The sequence below is a fragment of the Homalodisca vitripennis genome, chromosome 2 (assembly GCF_021130785.1).
Source record: "Homalodisca vitripennis isolate AUS2020 chromosome 2, UT_GWSS_2.1, whole genome shotgun sequence".
In the NCBI taxonomy this organism is placed as follows: domain Eukaryota; kingdom Metazoa; phylum Arthropoda; class Insecta; order Hemiptera; family Cicadellidae; genus Homalodisca; species Homalodisca vitripennis.
The window spans coordinates 82,608,114-82,627,433 of NC_060208.1; the positions used below are offsets into that span (position 1 = coordinate 82,608,114).

At 31.4% G+C, this 19,320-nt stretch overlaps 2 protein-coding genes across 2 annotated transcripts; one reads left to right on the top strand and one right to left on the bottom strand.

Annotated features, from left to right (window-relative positions):
• Nucleotides 1-8,033: 8,033 nt before the first annotated feature.
• On the bottom strand, nucleotides 8,034-16,644 carry LOC124354280 (layilin-like). Its single transcript, XM_046804616.1, has 6 exons — nucleotides 16,546-16,644; nucleotides 15,567-15,728; nucleotides 12,744-12,932; nucleotides 11,824-11,906; nucleotides 8,913-9,021; nucleotides 8,034-8,303 (listed from the first exon to the last, which is right to left on the bottom strand). The coding sequence occupies exons 2-6, from the start codon at nucleotides 15,658-15,660 to the stop codon at nucleotides 8,071-8,073; spliced, it is 708 nt and encodes a 235-aa protein (XP_046660572.1). The 5' UTR covers nucleotides 15,661-15,728; nucleotides 16,546-16,644; the 3' UTR covers nucleotides 8,034-8,070.
• A 1,302-nt stretch (nucleotides 16,645-17,946) lies between these two features.
• Nucleotides 17,947-18,772, top strand: LOC124355705. The gene is made up of 2 exons (XM_046806864.1): nucleotides 17,947-18,391; nucleotides 18,444-18,772. The coding sequence occupies exons 1-2, from the start codon at nucleotides 17,947-17,949 to the stop codon at nucleotides 18,770-18,772; spliced, it is 774 nt and encodes a 257-aa protein (XP_046662820.1).
• Nucleotides 18,773-19,320: the final 548 nt, after the last annotated feature.

A 19,320-nucleotide genomic window follows, 5' to 3' on the forward strand; every position in this document is an offset into this window, starting at 1 on the left:
CTATATAAAAGCTTTTGTCTCTGGGTAAACTGTACGCTCTAGTTTGCCTATTCGTGCTGATTAAGTTCCGGGTTATATCTATACAAGTATACTATATGTAAGTAATTATAGAAAATATACAGTTGCAACACTTTACAATAGCTCTGTTGATAAACTTATGATGAAATTTAACTTTACTTGAATTAGATGTTTAGCTAAACATTAAGCTTAAAGATGCATTTGAATGTTACTGATTAAGGTAAACAGTAAATCGAACATATTGTTCCATTCGTAGATGAAATTAATTAAAAGTATATTTTTCTATGAAATGTGTTTGATGGGGACGCACTAATAAACGCGGCATGCTCATAAAAATACATCCATTCTGTTACAAATGACCTTTTAGTGGTCTGTTTTTACGTGCGTTATTACTTTCAAAATGATTCCAGAGGAGTTTGTTGATTGATAAAGCTTGGAGCGTTTGGTGGTTAGTGGAGATAAATAGAGAATTTATTATAACAATGAGACTATGATGGCTACTTACCTCTACATCTAATCCTGTTTCCGTTATTTCCATTTCCGTTTTTTAAGTACTATCTCTTATTCCTCTTCGCTCGAAATGAAAGACTGAACATTCCGAGTATTATATTATTTTATGCATGTTCACCACACATTATTACCTAAGTGATTAATATATTTGTAACGTGTCTATAGTAAGCTTATCTACTATAAACTAATTACAACTATTTTTGTTTTAGTATAAGAGAGATCAATGGAATTCAATAATTAACCTCAGTATAAATTAACAGTGATTTTTTAATTAAAATTTGAAATCAATAATACAGCAACGCCAAGCTATCTTTCTTTACTTTTACTTTATTCTCAATTAAATCTTATTTATAACTCATCAAAACTTTACAAGTCCAGTCTTAAAATTAACAATCAGTCAGTCATTCAACAATTGTATCCTTCTAGTTCTCAGTGCTAATGTTTTCTACAGAAACTCAAAATTAAAATCTTCATTAAACTTCAAAATAAAATAATCTTCTTCAAATATAAAATGATATAAATAATAAAACAATACTTCTTCTCAAAATAAAAATTAAACAAATTAAGGTAATATTACAATATAATATATGAACCAAGACAATGTCCAACCAGTTAAAGTCAAAAATTTATCAATTTCAAACTACTTATTTTCTGTAAGTTTCCAATTTGCAAATCATTGAATTATCCAGAATTGTTCGCTTGACTTTGAATGTTAAATTTAGCAACTAGTTAAATATATATAGAATCTCAGAAGATTAAATAAATTTTCTTTTTCAGTAGATTATTCCTGATTAAACCAAATTGAACAGGAAAATATCATCAAGTAAATTTTCTATTTCAATATTAAATCCTAAATTTCACAGTACCTCGCACTTCTCCAGAAGACTTCACCAAGTAACCGAAATGGCTATTATATATTACTTAATTGAAACAGTACTTTAAATTTTGAAAAGAAATTTAAATCTTACAACTCAACAAACTCAACCTTCTTCCCGAAAAATCAAAACGGCAAGAGTAGGCTAAACCTTAATACGTCTACACTCTCTGAGCACACAGCAAAGAATCCCCTGAAAACGTGGTTGAAGCCACCGGAAGGATCTAGAAGTCCCTCCCACCATCTAATCAAGCTAACATTGGCCAATCAAAATTGAGCAAAACAATGTCTGTGTTGAATGGTACCTATCCAACCCAGACATGTAACCTGTGCTCAATACCTACATACAAAAGGAAGCTTCTAGCATTCCTTGAACCCGAATTGACAAGAAATTCAGCACTGCTGGAAGGCTCACAATCTTACAATTCAACTATTATATAAGTTTACAGTTCTCTTAATTAAAAATAAAAATATTCCTACAAATAATTCAATAATATAGGAAGCATCCTATAATATTTATAGAAATAATATACGTTGTACGTATATACAAGGCGTCCCAAAAGTCTCTACAAACCTTTTCAAATATTATTCAGGGATCAAAAACAAACTTAAATATTATATATAAATAATTATATATTATATATAAATGTACCCGTACAGTGCACAGTCCTGATATCCCCATTAATCGTCAGCCTGTGACCATTAAGATATCCACTTTGTATCTATGGACGGTTGTCGTCAAACAAGCAAAAGAACTTTTTGAGTAAAGCCTTAGTGCTCTACCTCGATACATGTAATCAAGTAGTTCTTCATATATCTATACTATATTATATAATTTATCTTTTTTACCTAACACCTTCCTTCTTTTCCAGACGGATAAACTACTTGGAGTGGTGGTCTATATACGAGATTTATTTTCACTGACCATCACAAGTGCATTATGGTACTAACATCTTCATCACTTGTTTACCCTGTCCACCGTTATGAGAAGATTAAATATTAAAAACACCTCTTATACAAAATTTAATCTACTCTATCATGGTATAAGACTTATTTTATTCAGAGAAATATGTTTTAGATTGTGGGATTGTTTTTGATTGCAGTATTTTAATATTTTTACAGAACTGCAACATCACTGGTTTCAGCGTGATCTAGCGCCCACATTCCACATCACAAAATAAAAGTTGGCTAATGCATTTTGTAGGAAATAGTTTTGGGCACCGACTCTACTATACCTTCAGCGACCATAATTCTCTGAACAGAGCGTAAAGTGAGATAAATCAATGTGTAAGGTGTGGTATCTTAGTAGTTTTGAGTTATTAGGAACAATCGGAAAATTAATTAGTATATATTATTAGAAATCTTAGACTCTGGTTCGTTATTAATCAGATATACTGTTTTAAGTAGAACATGAAATAAAGCATATATTCACATAAATTAATGTTATTTACTTATTTTATTCACTAGCTTATACTACAACTGGATAACTTAGACAGTATTTGTAAACAATAATTGATGTGGATTTATTAAATAATCACATGTTTGCCTCTATTGTCCATTAGTATGAAGTGACTCCATTAAATATTCCATTACCGGCCACCGTCAATTCTTCGTATCATCTAAACAGCTCCCCACAATGATGAGGCCCTCTGCTAATGGAAGTGGCGCTCCCCGTATAATCACCCCGTTCTATATTTTCCCCCTTGCACCAAATAGACCAAACACACGGGGTTAGATACCGCTGAGGTTGTAGTAATGAATACTCAATTTCAAAAGTTTACTTATATGTTTAATTTTACTAAATAAACATAAAATCACCACATCTACATGTAAACAATAAATAAAGTATTGCCACGTTGGTGCCAAATAAAGTCATAATGGACTAAATGATATCGTAGGGTAGTGTCTAATGGTTCCAATGTTCAATGGGATGTTTGCATACGAAACTTAATAATTATAAAAATTTAAAATTGACTTCCCTTCACGTTGATGTCGACTCATAAGCACGGGCGTCAGCATCTTAGCTCGACATTGCAGCTGTAGTAAGAAAAAGTGAATATTAGTAAACTAAGTCTAAAAGCACTCGAAGTTGTAATAAGTGAATCGAAGTTGAAATCAGAGACTCGGTTGAACTCACCTAAAACATAATCACGACGGTATTAGCCATTTATCGAGACAATTTAAGATTCATGACAACATGGTCTCGTCATAAGGACATCACCACGCAATTATCAATATTAATCTGCCAAATAAAACATCAACCAATGTAAGTTACTTTAGTATTTCAAAATTTACTTTACATTACATCGAAAATTAGATTTCTCGCATGAAAGGGCTAATTTATAATTCGAAAATGTACGGAAAAGGCGCGCGTGACGTTTACCGTCAGCAAGATAGTCAGCTACAAAGTTCTCGAAATAAAAAGTTATACGCGTGCCAATTAGGTTATTAATCCGCAAAGAATTTAGTTCCAAGAACATCGGATGTAACTTATATTAACCAGTAACGAGTAACAGGGTTGTGAAAATATGTACTATATGAAATACAACTAAATAACGGTACAAACCTTCTGCAAGAAATAGCCTTCTTAATAAAAGTACGGTACGACTTAATAAACAAAATAGGCATTCAACATAGTCTTAACTATATATATATATATATATATATATATATATATATATATATATATATATATATATATATATATATTATATATATATATATATTATTTTCCCGTTATAAGTGCTAGTTCTGATATGCTACATATATTACCAATCAAGACCACAATAGTGAAGTGGAGGTATTATATTGTTTGTTTTCCACTTTTTACAGGCGGTCAAGATCACTCTTTGAATATCGGAGTACAAGAAAACTTGGCAACCTTTAGTCGTTTTAATCCAAGTTGCTTTGGCGTTAAAGATAAGCATGATTTGTAGTTGTAAATTTGCAGAGAAAAATAAATTCTAAGAACACTTAAGAGGTCAAAAAGAAATACACATAAAATAAAGATGTAAAATGTTGTAAGAAGATACTAATCTACAAGTTTGCCTCCCAAATAATAAAATACCAATATTTACCAATATCAAAATATAAAATGTATAATCTACTATAGTGATCTAAATTTTGTTGGTACATGGGATTTTAGTATGATATTTTGGAGGGCATAAGTTACATTTTAGTGATAATATTATTAGAGATAAAATTAAATACAAATTTAACTTTTATATTGTTATGTCTGTAATTCAACAATGAAAAGTATAATACAATTTTGATAAAAAAAGAAACAATATTTTTTTAAATATATACAGATTTTTATTTTATATAGTTAATAATACATTTACCGTAGTTTAACATAGTTTGAATGGTGTCGTATATAAACCCTTATTATACACAGACATTTTTAACTTTTTGGAGGTAAGTTTTAAACAGAATTTTAATTGCTCTTCTTCCATATGGTGTTTCTTATCAATACAAATTTAGCTGATCTAAACAAAGTGTTACGTGACCACTTTTTACGTAACATACTTCTCTGAAGTTGCAGAAACATTTATAAAGCTCACTTCATTCTCGAGATGATGAAAGATAAATGTATTGAGTATGTTTAGAGCTCATGAGAACAAGTGAATAATATTTCACCCATAGAAAAATCTACCTAATTCATCCAACTAAGCCGGAAGAGTTATTTTACGTAATGTGTGTAGATTTATTGATACACTATCTACGCAGCTTTGAAGCTAAAAGAAGTCGACCGCCTAAGAAGTATAATAGCAAATTTTCAAATAGAGAAGTATTTAGTTCTATAAGTATAACATAGTTTTAATCTGTACCTAATTGTTTCAAAGTGATAAACAAAAAGGTACGGGAATGGCATTTGAGTTTGACGCTACTTGAAGTAAAACTACAGAAAACGAATCTATTATACATGTAATTCATAGTAAGCTACACATTCCATTATATTTTTAGGTATAAATAAAGTTATCAAGAATAAAGGTTTCTAAGAATAAGACAATTATAGATGTGATAAAGTATATGTGCATTGGCAAAAATATCAATGAATAAAAAGTGAATAGCATTAATCCTGAAAACAATAGAATTATTTCCATATATCGACTTTCTTGCGAAAGAGTTTCTCACAGAATGCATTATAGAAATTATTAGTATTTTCTTTATTACTTCCTCTATAGTGATGAAAGTATTGCATTCACGTGACAGGAAAGTAGTACAGGCTTACCACAGATACTCGAGAGGTTAAAGTAAGCTGCGGCTTCAGGATACAAAGGATTGCCCATGCTCGGTGATGGAATATTTGATGAAGCCCACTTCAGCTTTGCTTCATGTAGATGGGCTACTGTTTAACACACAACTTGAGCGTCTAAGAACCAATGCAGCTTTAAAGAGTTGGCATACTAAATATATTGGATCGCAAATTCCATAATTTTTTTCCAGTCCTTGGTTTTAAGACTAGTTTTATTATGTGTATAATTATACACAATGTTGTTAACTAATAATAATAATATTATAAATCCAAAAGTGCCTTTGTTTTGATTTCGCGGATAATCTAATTAACCGGTGACACTGGAACTTTACATGGACATTCACAGTTTAAATTACATTTAAAGTTATTGTAAGTCAAATAAAACATTCACTCATTAGTTATTTTGAGAACTTAGGGCACAAAAGCATAAAGCAAGTCATTACAAGACTCAACAAACATCATCAAACTATGATTAACACAGCATTTATTAGTTTTTGTTTTGTCTGACCGAACCCATTAGGAAGTCTTGGAAATACCAATAGCTCGTTTTGCCGTGTCATCTCTACCTTTATACCAATTAGTAGTGTGTATTCACTCCAGTTACTGTGCCAATGTGGTCTGCATGTGTCTCAATTACTAAGTGGTGTAAAATAAGAAATTAAAACTTACATTCGTTCGCCAATGATCAATAAGATATCAAGGACTATCCACCATACTAATAAAATAAAACTAGGCTAAAACCTTAAATTTAAGTAAACTCATATAATATTTTAAAACACGAAATGAAAAATCCTATGAAGAATTATGTAAATAAGCCATTCTACTAATTTAGGTGCAAAATAATTATCTTTTGTGATTACTTATTAAATTTATAAAAGTAGCTAAATAAACAGACGTGGAATATCCTGTTATATGGGTAATTACAATATCATTGCGTTTAAAATCATGCAATCATGCCATGGAAGAAGTTATGTTGTAAAATTTCTGTGTGGGCTAGACGAGGATCCATCGAGTTTGGTTGTGGGGTGTGGCAAAATGGTATTTTACGTAGGGTGCAAGAATAACATGTGCCAGCCCTAGGCTTAAGTAATGTTTTAGGTAATCAATATTCTCAAACAAAACGGAACAATAACTTCTGTCTCGAACTGTGTCACACGCAAGTTAACAAACAAATCAACATAACTGCTCCAGAATAATCGCTTCGGGGACAATGTTCTGATTAAATGTTACTAGTAATGCTTGGTAAATATCTCTCAGCTATTATCGCCGATCTACTATCTTCAGAGTCGCTTCAGGGACAATGTTATGGTTTGATAATAATGCTTGGTTTAAATCGCTTAGTTATTATCACTGATCCATCTCACAAGTTGCTTCAGAAACAATATTCTGATTAGATAATAATGCTTGGTTGAAATCGCATTACTGTTATAGGTGACCCACCACACGAGTCGCTTCAGGGACAATGTTATGGTTTGATAATAATGCTTGGTTGAAATCGCTTAGTTATTATCACTGATCCATCTCACAAGTTGCTTCAGAAACAATATTCTTATTAGATAATAATGCTTGGTTGAAATCGCATTACTGTTATAGATGACCCACCACACGAGTTGCTTCAGGGACAATGGTCTGATTTAATAATAATTCTTGGTTGAAATCACTTAGTTATTATCGCTGACCCATCATACATTTGTTTCGGTGACAATGTTCTGGTTATATAACAATGCTTCGTTTATTTCGTATTATTGTTATAGATGACCCACCACACGAGTTGCTTCAGGGACAATAGTCTGATTAGATAACAATACTTTTTTGAACTCGCTCAGATATTATCGCCAACCCATCACACGTGTTGCTTCAGGGATAATGTTCTGATTAGATAACAATGCTTGGTTGAAATCGCATTATTATTATAGATGACCCATCACACGAGTTGCTTCAGGGACAATGGTCTGATTTGATAACAATACTTGTTTGAAATCGCTCAGCTATTATCGCCAACCCATCATTCGAGTTGATTCAGGGACAATGTTCTGGTTAGATAATAATGATTCATTAATATAATTCAGCTATTATCGTTGACCGATCACAAACGTTTCACATGGATAATTTTCTGTTTAGTACAACTTAGCTACTATCATCGATCTAATGTCTCTAGAGACGCTTCAGGAATAATTTCTTGGTTATCTACTACGCACTATTACAAGAGTTGCTATGAAAATGCATCCTTAGTGGCTAGGTTTTGCATAATTCTGAACTGTGGTTCCTGATTGAATTATTAATATATGAGTATTATTAATTGAATTTTTCATATATTATTAATATATTGGGACTTGTATTGTATAAAAAAATTACTCTGAAATAAAAGTTACGTGAGAAGTTTCAATTGAATTTATTAAAAAAATATACAAACCTATTCAAAATATTCACATATCGGGAATAATTTCGTCATACAGTTTTCGTCACTCCACCTGTAGCCTTTGTTTTCATACTCATAAAAAACTATGCAGTGCTCATTCAGCCCATGGTTGGGCTCTCCGGGATTCCAGTCACTGTACTGTGGCAGTGGTTCCCCAGAAACCATCCAGAACCAGTAATCCTGCGCTAAGTTCGTCCCGGCTGTCCAAAATTCGCCGTTCCGTATGCCTGCAAAAATATTGAGAATTGTTTTAGTGACCAACAAGATTAAATTTAATCGATTAAGTAACAGTTTCTTCAACAATGCAATAAAAAAATCTGTACAACAATACAATGAACTATCGAAGGACGGCCCGAATCCGACAAAAATCTTACATTCAAATTTAACAGATTAACATTTTTATATGTTTTATCATGTCAAATGATATGTTGTATGATTGAATTCAGTTTGTTTAGAACTTACAAAAAAGATTAGGTAGGCGATGTAGAACATGATTAGCTAAAAGAAAGAATATTTGTAAGTTAAACTTGAATTTATATTACAGTTTAAATAAACAACATGAGTAGTAAGCAAAATTCGTAACACTTTTAATTAAGTAATATTGTAAAAGGAAAGAATTAGGAGAACAAAGTAAATTTATTACACTTTATAATAAAAAGTATGAAAATATTAAAACTGTATACGTCACTAAACGAACTCACGATTCGCTTGCTATCTGAATGTCTAACGCTGCTACTAAAAGAGTAAGAGGAGATGTGGAAGGTGAATAGATAAGTAGGTATAAAAAGAAGGAAGGGATGTGAGGAGTAAGTGTTTGGAGGGAGAGTAAGTCTTACCTAATTTCATGATTGCTGCTTTGATCTGAGTATTATCATTTTCAGACTCGATAGATGCCAATCTTCCGCCATGGGCCATGCAGTGATGAAATGCGGCGAAAAAGTTAACCTGCACAGACAGCAAAATTTTACCCTACTATTTTAATTTTGTTACTGTTAAGAAAATCCCATGTATTCATGGTATTTATTAAAAGAATTACTTTTCAATAAATTAGATTTAAGATATATTTTAAAACTATTTGTAAAAGCTAAAATTCTTTATTGTATATTTTTTAATAATAAAAACTTATTAAATGCAGCTAATACAATCAAAGCTTCAACAGTCCACACATTCACTGCTGAATCGAGCATTAATATCTCTTATAAATGTACAGCGATTTGTCATCTGTTTAAGTGTGAACAGATTATATGTTTAAATGCCGCTCGACAAGAAAGCGCAGGCAATCCCATTAAAATGCGGACAGTTTGCTTTTGTTGTTGGAATGCTCTCTTCAAAAGGCACTCAGCAGCCGACCCCATACAAGCAAACCATACCAAAGTTGGGACTCGGTATGAATTTATATATATACTGCTTTATGTTGTATATATTTATATACACACAAGTAGATTAGATAATAAGGTTCCTAAAAATTAAATCAAATAAACACTGTATAAAATACCATAAGATGAATAAAATCATGTACTAAATTTTCCAATGACTTTTATGGAGCCATAAAAATGAATGAATAATCTATATATAATTTCCAAAAATTAGTCTTAAAAATAAAACAGAAAAAGTTTTAGAACCATTAACAAATTTAGTAATCCAATAAAATTTAAAAATCAAATAATGGACAAATCTGTAAATAGCAGTGAAATTTTATAAAATTAAATAAGTTAATTTTCAAAAGTCTATGAAAAATCATTCAAATTTAACAAATACTTTCAAAAAGCTTACGAACTTTGAGAGAATCATCAAATTTTTATTAAAAATTAAATTTAAAATAAAAATTATTTTCCATGTAGTAAAACTTTCCCCAATTAAAAGGGGGATGGAAAACATTAATTATTCTTATTGCAATACAGATATTTTAGTGAAAATCCATACTCGATATTACAACTGAAAGAGAATTAACAAAAAAAAAATAGAAGACAGAATTTTAAAAATTGAGCAATAGAAAATCAAATTTATACTTGAGAAAAAATAAACATACAAAACTTAAAGAATCGAGAAAATTTGAAAAATAACAGTAAATAAGAGCGATCTAAGTCCTTAATACCGAAGAAATGACTAAATATCGCTAATAAATTACCACTTAGAAACAATGGTTGTTTATCGCAAGAAACATAGATTGAAATTAATAAAAAAAATTCAAGGGCGTTCGCTATAAGAAATACTGGATATGTTTACCAGTTTAATAATTTAACCTTAATGTTCAATTTCTTTAAGTTTGTAAGGTGAAAGCATAGAGTACGCTTGATAGTAACACCATTTCTTATTTTAATCTTTTTACAACCACTGTTGACACAAAAGTTAGAAAATATCCAGAAAAGAAATAAAAATGTTTGTAAAATAATAATGTTCAATGTATATTTTTAACCAATATTAAGTACGCTTACTACTGTAATGAACATATAAAAGACAATTTTAGTATCTAATTTTTACTATACATTTAAAGATCATTATAAAATTCACCTTCGTTGTCTTTTTTTTATTTCTTTATTTATCCTAGGGAAAACAAGGCAAAATTAACTATGGCATAAAAATACAAAGATTGGAGTAAATGAAAGAGCACAAATAAGCACTTTTTGACATATTTTCTTGATTGTGGCCCTAAGGCAAATCAAGATCATCCAAGACTTGTTGTGTACGATTAGCTGTGTGGGTGCGTGCCAATGCTTGGAAAATCAAAATTATTGAGCTAACTTTTCCTTATGCTTGTTTTATATAGTCCGTCGTATCTTTTACAATGTTTAAAAGTACCTCACTGCGTTGATTGTTGATCTTCGTTCAAAGAAATCAACCAGAATCACACCCTTAACATCCAAAAAATTTAAAAAAAACCAGTAGCGATATTAAATCTTTCTCGCTGACAGGGTTTTGAGACATTTTTTTTTTTTTTTTTGGACAATGTCTGTGTCCCAATTCAATAGACTACATTTCTTTTTCGCAATTGACATGCTTCACGCATGTTTTATCACTGGTAATGAATCGAACGAAAAGTTCGTTACCATGTTTGTCGTTTGCATCAAGGAAAATTAACGATTGCAGCAAGTCTTCGAGAACAAAGATTGATTTTTTTGTCAGCAAAAACGTTGTCACTGAACGCACTTCAAATATGGCGGGATTTTCAATACTACCACACCTTTCAGTGACAGTGAGATACAAACCGCTCGCGACTACAGCTCGATGCGTACTGAACGCCAGAGTATTTAGACACCAAGATGGCGGCTGTAGCCCCGTCCATTGCTGCACCATTCAAAAACGTCTGTTACTTACTGGATAGCCCTCGTAGTTAAAGAGTTTTATTGTATATTTTTGTACAGTGAAATTTTTTTCCTCTTTTTTTTCTACGACGAAACGGAACCTTCTCATACAAACAACTACGGAACAAAAATCCTAAGACCGAAGTAAATTAAAATGCCCATAAAATACACACTTTTTAACGAATTTTATTGGTCGTGGCAACAAGGCAAATTTAACATAGGCATAGTAAATTTAATTTCAATAGGCAATACCTTCGAAATTCCGTGCGAAGTTACAGGTAACTGCTAGCGATAAAAAAAGCTTTCTAATATCCCCTCGTGAATCAATAAACATACACACAATTCAAAAATTTGTGCGCAATAAAATACATGTTATATTATTATTAAAATAATGGTTGGTTTATCATGACTGTTAAAACTGTTGACTTATAGTAGTTTTTTATACCTTTATGAAGTTTTCCACTCTGTAGACCTTATTTCCTGAAGGTCTTCTGTTTGTTAATAAAGAACAACTTTGAGGAGTTGGCGCTGGAAAAAAATAAGTTTCTAAGATATTCCTGATAATATTTGATTTTTGAGATCTGTTAAATTTAAAATCAATTAAATTTAATTTAGTATAATATTTTACACTGTAATAAAATTGATGTGATTGCTTGTTATTGTTCATGTAGACATGTAAGTATTCAATTAGATGCTTTTAAAATAGTTACTTTAATTTTCTGACTGTTAGGTAAAGCTTCTCACGCCATTTGCTTAACCCCCATTTGTGAGAGCATTTATGTCTGTTAATGCGCGATAACCATTGAATAGTGTCGTCACTTATAGGGCTGAAAATCAGTTTAAATTCCTACTTTACAACTATATAAAAAACAAGTGGTAATCATTGGGAGTCAATCATGGCTAGGATGTTGTCCGTTTTGGCTGAACGTGAAGCCTCCCACACTTAACCGAAGTCTAGCTTGCGTTTATTAGGCTATCCTTATCCGAAACACTACAATAATTGTCTTTGTAACTGGTTTTTGAATAATTGATTAATGAAGGAAGTAAAGTATTATAATAACTGCAACCAAGTTTTTATTAAGTCTGGAACAGAAACTATTTGAGATATTAATTAACTATATAATGATTTATTTATAAGACAGTCATAAAGGTAAAACGTGCTGTTATTAAGACATAAATTTATTATATTAAGCTTATATATTATATGAAGTTATTGTATTTACTTTTAAGATAATGGTTTTGTTTACAGTACATTTTAGTATGAAATGAAACTTCCAAAATTGCTTTGATTTCCCTTATCTTCGAATGTATCTAAAGGTTAGTTAAAAAGTGTGTTTTAAGTACTTGTACTTCTTCATCAGTTACCTTGCTCTTGACAGCCAGTGAAAGGGTTGCCAGAGAAGCCAGGCTTGCAGGCACAGTACGGTACATGATCGTGGACTTCGCAGGTCGTATTGCCCTGGCAGGGACCAGGACACGGATACTTACATTTTTGGTCAATACATGTTAGTACTTTATTGCAGTCATTATTATTATTACAATCTGCACCCACGACTGCAACAGATAAATATGATTATTGTATGTTTGTAATTGCTTTTGTATTAAACAAAAACACAATTTTTCAATGTTATGCACATTTATTTAAAAGTGTCCTTTTTGCCTTTTAAAAACTTCAATTCTAATTTGGAATCATACTCGTAATTAAAATTTATTAATCGTTTATTAGATGAATCTAATACAGACTTATTGGACTCTGTGTTATAAGGTGCCATGTAGTTAGCACCTGAGCCTATGCTTTTAACATAAGCCTAAAGTTCAAAATTGAAATTTAAATAGGAACTCGTTCCAAATACATAAATTTTTCACTTCTGAACTTGGGTTTGATGTCTCAATGCTAATGAATTGTTAGAAATACGATTATTAGATAATGATCATTTTTTAAATTTACATTCATAAGGGAATTCTAGATGTGAAAAAAATAAACGGAATATAAATTATAAACAAAACAGATGGATGCATTTTTTAAAATTCATTAGCACCGTGACAGTAAATATAGTTCTCTGAAGTGAAATAGTTATGAATAGTTGAGACAAGTTTCTATTTCAATGTAATTCTAATCTTTAGCTTCATGCAAAAACTAGAGCTTCAGATGTGCGGCGAATGCTCTCTTAAGTGCATGCTATTAATGCTGTCTCATCCTCAAATGCTGTCATTGTCAACTGTCAACAGAAGAAAGTACCCTGAGAAGTAGTTCTGCTCTAACCTAAACTATCAAATCAATACCTGAAAATTCAGTTAATCCCGTTCGGAAGCTTAACCCCTTATTTAGTGATGCCTCCTATCAATTGGTGCCACCCTATGCTCGATTCAGGGGCGGATTTAGCATTAAAGGAGGGGTCGCAAATAAGAATCTGGGGTTTATAGAATACCCAATGGAAGGCGTTCTAGAAATCCTTCCCAGAAAATTGTAGGAAATACACATATAAAGACACATGTTTACACATTTTAGATTGTAAAACGTACCTTTTTACGACACGGAATTAAAGAATTATATTGATTTAGGCTACAAAAGTAAATTTTTGTATTTTGTCCATACCGTGTTACTATGATCTTATCAAACAGAATGAGGAAGATTCAATAGGGTGGAAAAATGACAAATAAGGTAAGAAAATCAATGAATATTAATATAATTTGCAGATGATACAGTTCTTGTTTATAAAAAATCTATGAGATCTATGATACCTTTATATATAGAGATAAGTGAAGAATTAAATTTTTTGCACCTTTGCTTATGATATCAATCAAATTAGTGCAATTTTCATTTGCAATTAATATTACACCAATCCAAATGTTTAGATAATGTTTTAAAGTGCGACTGCTTACATATAGGTAGAGCGAAAATAATACTCGGGCTTAGTAGTTGATTATCAGTTAATTTGAAAAGAACATACGAATAAGCTGAAAAAGTAGAGTAGATTAAGGAAATTATACTTAGTTTTTCAGTTTTGTCTTAGCACAATTTTGAAATATTTTTTATGTTCTTGTTGCTTCAAGGCTAAGTTATGGAATTACGTGCTGGGCTGGAGTGTATGACGCTTTTTCCTTTGATTACTTTAAAAAAAATCATTGAAGTCCAACTATTTCTACGAAAGGAAATCTCCAACGTTCATGTTTTATATTTCTTGAACTAAAAATATTTCAGTTGCATCAGTTATATTTATATAAAATACCAAGAACATTTCATAAGAGCAGGGTTTTCGTTTATTTTTCATGATGAAAATTACAGTTTAAGGATTTGGTACTCGTCCTAGTTTCAAAATAAAATTTGGTAGTACATCGAAATTTATTAAAGTAGCCTAGCACTTAGTTGTTTATTATTATTAAACTCTTCACTAAATTTACATTCAAATCTTCACTAGTTTTAATTTGGTTTAAAGCTATTATTTAACACACACACACACACACACACACACACACACACACACACACACACACACACACACACAACACACACACACACACACACACACACACACACACACACACACACACACACACACACACACACACACCACACACACACACACATATATATATATATATATATATATATATATATTATATATTATATATATTTGAAACTCTGAGCAAAATCTTTGATTTTGTTCGTGAATGTTATTCATGGTTATAGTCACAGTATTTTAAAATGTTCAATACATTTTGTTAATGTAATTAATACTTTTACTACCTCACTATGTAATGGAATTTTATACTCAGACTTATATATTATGTATAACTATTTTTCTTGTTTTTTTTTTACTCATGTAAACAATGCTCGTATGGTGATGTATATTCGAGCACATATCGTACTGGTGGTTCTACGCTCAGTGTATTTAGGAAAACTATTGAGTTCTCGTTTTAGGGCTATTCTACTTATTTTCATTTTTCTATTTATTGCCTTTTTCGCTTTTGTCTTTCTTACATCTGAATATGTAAAACAACCCTCTTAAAATTGTTTACCTACCAAAACCATTGGGTATTAACTAACGAATAAAACATTTTTAACAGGGCGTGGTCAGGATCATTGATTAGCGTAATTAAAAGTAAAAGCATACTGAAATTCATATAAGAGTAATAGAAAGTTTTATTTTATATTAAAACCCATCAGAATAATTTAGCAATACTTACTAACGACATTTGGTGTTTCACAATGAATGTAGTCAATGTTGAAAAGTAAAAGGCACCACAGCAGTTGTACTATCTCCTGTGTATGACTTCCCATGGCTCCACAGAGGATGTGTATTCTGTCCGAATGTCTGCTCTCAGGTTTTCCTGAACCGATATTAACAGCTGCAAAAAAAGATTTAAATTCTGTAATAAGGTTAAAGTCTGTCTTTAGGACTGAAAAAATATTTTTCTGAAAGATTCATAACTAACGAATGTATTAGAACGAAAAACGAATATTATAATAAGGAATATAACATTATAAGTTTTTCGACATATCGTCTGTCTGCACGTTATGTCGAAAAACGAACTGCCCTATGGACTTAAAATTTTGCTTGAAGCTTAATTTCTACATAGCCAACACGGAGTTCAATAATAGTGTAAGTCACTATGGGAATTTGTTGAGCGTTATTGAATATGTTTTACATTGTTCTTATAGGTAATATTCATGGCAACGATAAAATAGCAGAAGATATACATTTCATAAAAAAACCCAGTGCAATAACATACGCAATATTGTTGTAATATTTTACTTTTCTATATTGCTGAAAATCAATGATATAATTTAAACATGTATATGGAACTTAACTTCATGATAAAATTGAATCTTTATTTCATGTAGAACTATATTTCGCGAAAGATTTAATCTGATAACTTTAAGTTTGGCATGAAACTTCATTTCAACATGCAAAACATGATTTCTACGATGGTGCATGCCCACCATGGAATTAGAATGAGCGTAATTGAAGTTTATGACTATATAAGATGACACAGTTTGTCTCTTTATATATCAGAGGAACGTACAAATTTCTTTTCTGCATAATGTTATGTCTGTATGTCTGTTTAAAGGACAGCTCGAGAATGAAATGAGCTGTAAACTTAAAACTTTGCATTCTACCTCACCGAAGCTGGTTACGCAACACGTGGTGTGGTGTACTCTTACCTTGTATTTGATAACATACATTAAGATACAATCACTTGTAATAGAGGAGTGTTAACACTTACTCACTGATATTATATTAACTGCTACTGCGGTGATTTTTGGTCGCTGGTGGAAGTAGCTCTGATAAAACTTATCTATAATTGACCTTTTGAACTCCTTAATCTTTCTGATGTCTAGAGCAGTTGCAGAAACGTGAGCAAATTGTATCGTACTTCCTCCAATATCATATAATGCTCTAAATATTACGGAAGACTTATAACCGTTTTAAAAATTTCTAGCAGCACAAAAAATGTTATTTGAAACATTAAAATGTGGTGTAGTAACCATTAGACTAGATATGTGATGAGCTAAGGAAGTACTAAATAATATCTTCTGTTTTGCGTATAAAGTTCATCTAATTTTGTGGGATGTACGAAAGAATTTAATGTGTTTCATTATTAGTGAAATCTGTCCAAAGTTCGAAATTGATTATAAAGATTCAAAGTATACAAATTGTAATATTATTTTAGGAGCTTATAAAAAAGAGAATAATTATATTTACTAGAATTCATTTTGAGAGATTTAATATAGCTAATAATAATAATAGCTTTAATAATACCTAATATAGCTGTTTTAATACTACCATACGTCTTAGAATTTAAAAATATCTTTAATAATGCAATTTAGGTAAAACAAATAAGGTATTATAAAGAGGATTTTATTTAATACGGCCTTAACTACAGTTTTTAGGATCTCCACTAATTGGAAATTTACACATTTTTGAGATTTTTTATGTATTAATATGAGATTAATTTTATTATTACTACGAGGACTATCCAGAAAGTAGACTACGTTTCGGTCTGTGGCCGCTAGGGGGCGGGGACTATCTCTGCCATTTTGATGTCAGGGCATTTCCTCCGTTTAGTGGCTATCCAACCATTCTAGTAAGAGGTTATTGTCGCTCCTTGTCGTTTTATAATAGTGGTTTAAGTGTGTAATTACAAAATAAAATTATGTAAACAGGGAAGGTAAACATTAAAAGTCCGTCATTTTACGTGGTTTTACGAGATTAGAACTTTATATTTTCCAATATTGCTGTAAAGTATTGAAACATAAATTATATGAAATAAATTTTTGCTTCTGTTTAAAATTTAAATTTAAGAGCTTATAAATTTTATCTTATCAGAGCTCCCGTTATCTTTGGTAGAGTTTTAATTTCGCTAAGCAAATTTTAATTTATGTGTTAGTTACTTTAACTTCAGAGGAAGCAAAATATATTATTTTCATCTTTTTGTTTTATTTTTCGTAAAGTGATTTTTGAGAATGCCCGTTTGTGGTGTTTGTTCGAAGCCTATTGGAGCTACTAAGTCTAAGTTAGCCTGCAACGATTGTAGTAGAGATTTTCATGGATCATGCTACAAAATGAGCAAGGCGGACATTGACTGCATCAAGGCCGATGATCTTGTGTGGCGGTGCAATGACTGTAATACCGACAGAAGGAAAAGTATGCGATTTGAGGCTGAGGCTGGTGAAGGTAAGCTTTCATTGGATGATGTCTTAAAAGCAATAAATGAGTTAAAAACTGTACAAAAGAACTATGAATCAGGTGTAAACAAGGCTTTCGAGGATTTAAATGAAAAGTTGGTCGAAAACCATAAAGATTTCTTAGTTGAGTGTAAGAAGACCGAGCAATATTTTAAGGTTATTGAGGACTTATTGACAGAAAATAGGGAGCTGAAAAATAAAGTGCAGAAGCTGGAGGAAAGACTTGAAGACATGGAACAGTATTCAAGAGGTAATTGCTTAGAAATACACGGGATTCCACAGGAGCCAAATGAGGACGTGCTCACCGTTGTCAAGGACGTGGGTAAGGCGTTAGATATTGATGTTTCTGACAGTATGATTGACACCTGTCACAGACTGGGTAAGAGGGAGAACAAGGGGAAAAACTATCACGCAGGTATCATTGTCAAGTTCGTGCGTCGTATGGATAAAGAAGTTTCTGAGAAAACGTCGAGTGAAGCGTAACTTGAACTTGAGCCACATCAACAAGCCCGGAGGTGAGGTCATCTACGTGAATGAGTCGTTATCCCCCGAGCGTCGCAGTCTCCTAGCCCTGGCGAAGGCGGCGAAACGGCAGAAGGGCTACACGTTCTTGTGGATAAGAAACGGCAAAATATTCCTCAGAAAAGAAGAGGAGGCACCAGTGATCGTTGTTACCAGGCAAGAACATTTATCTAAGTTATGAGTAATGTAAGCTGATACTTTGAAACTGGATTCTTTTGTCATTTTCTTTGAAGCCAAGCAATTTTTCTTTAGGTCGTATATTAAGTCTTACTTTCTATTTTTAAAGGCAGTCAAATTAAGTTCTTCTTTTCATTTCAATATAAGAGTTTCGCTTTTTATTACTGTATTTTATTCAATTAACAAAATAAAAATGCATTTAGTTGTTGTATATATAGTTTTTAGGTTAGTATGCAATTAAATAAACAGGAGTTTAGTTTAATTCATCAGAATATTAGAAGCTTAAGAAGTATTTTTGATATATTTTTAACTGAACTGACAGCTAGAGAGTTTTATCCAGAAATAATAATATTATCTGAAATATGGGTTAAATGTAACGAAATAGTTCTATGACATTCCAAATTATATTAGTTTTTTTAAAAATAATGAAACTTATCGAGCTGGTGGAGTTGTGGTTTATATAAGGAATCAAGATAAATTATCCGTCATAAAATGTAATCCCGTTAATTTTAAGTCGGCAGATATTGTAACAGTAGAATTTAGTTTTTTTAA

Excerpts from the sequence above, each read along its gene's own strand:
- LOC124354280 (XM_046804616.1), bottom strand. The coding sequence starts at position 15,660 with ATGGGAAGTCATACACAGGAGATAGTACAACTGCTGTGGTGCCTTTTA. Across the intron at positions 12,933-15,566 it reads TGAAACACCAAATGTCGTTA|TCGTGGGTGCAGATTGTAAT; the intron begins GTAAGTATTGCT and ends TATCTGTTGCAG. Across the intron at positions 9,022-11,823 it reads GAGTGGAAAACTTCATAAAG|GTTAACTTTTTCGCCGCATT; the intron begins GTATAAAAAACT and ends CTGTCTGTGCAG.
- LOC124355705 (XM_046806864.1), top strand. The coding sequence starts at position 17,947 with ATGAGCAAGGCGGACATTGACTGCATCAAGGCCGATGATCTTGTGTGG. Across the intron at positions 18,392-18,443 it reads CACCGTTGTCAAGGACGTGG|ACTGGGTAAGAGGGAGAACA; the intron begins GTAAGGCGTTAG and ends CACCTGTCACAG.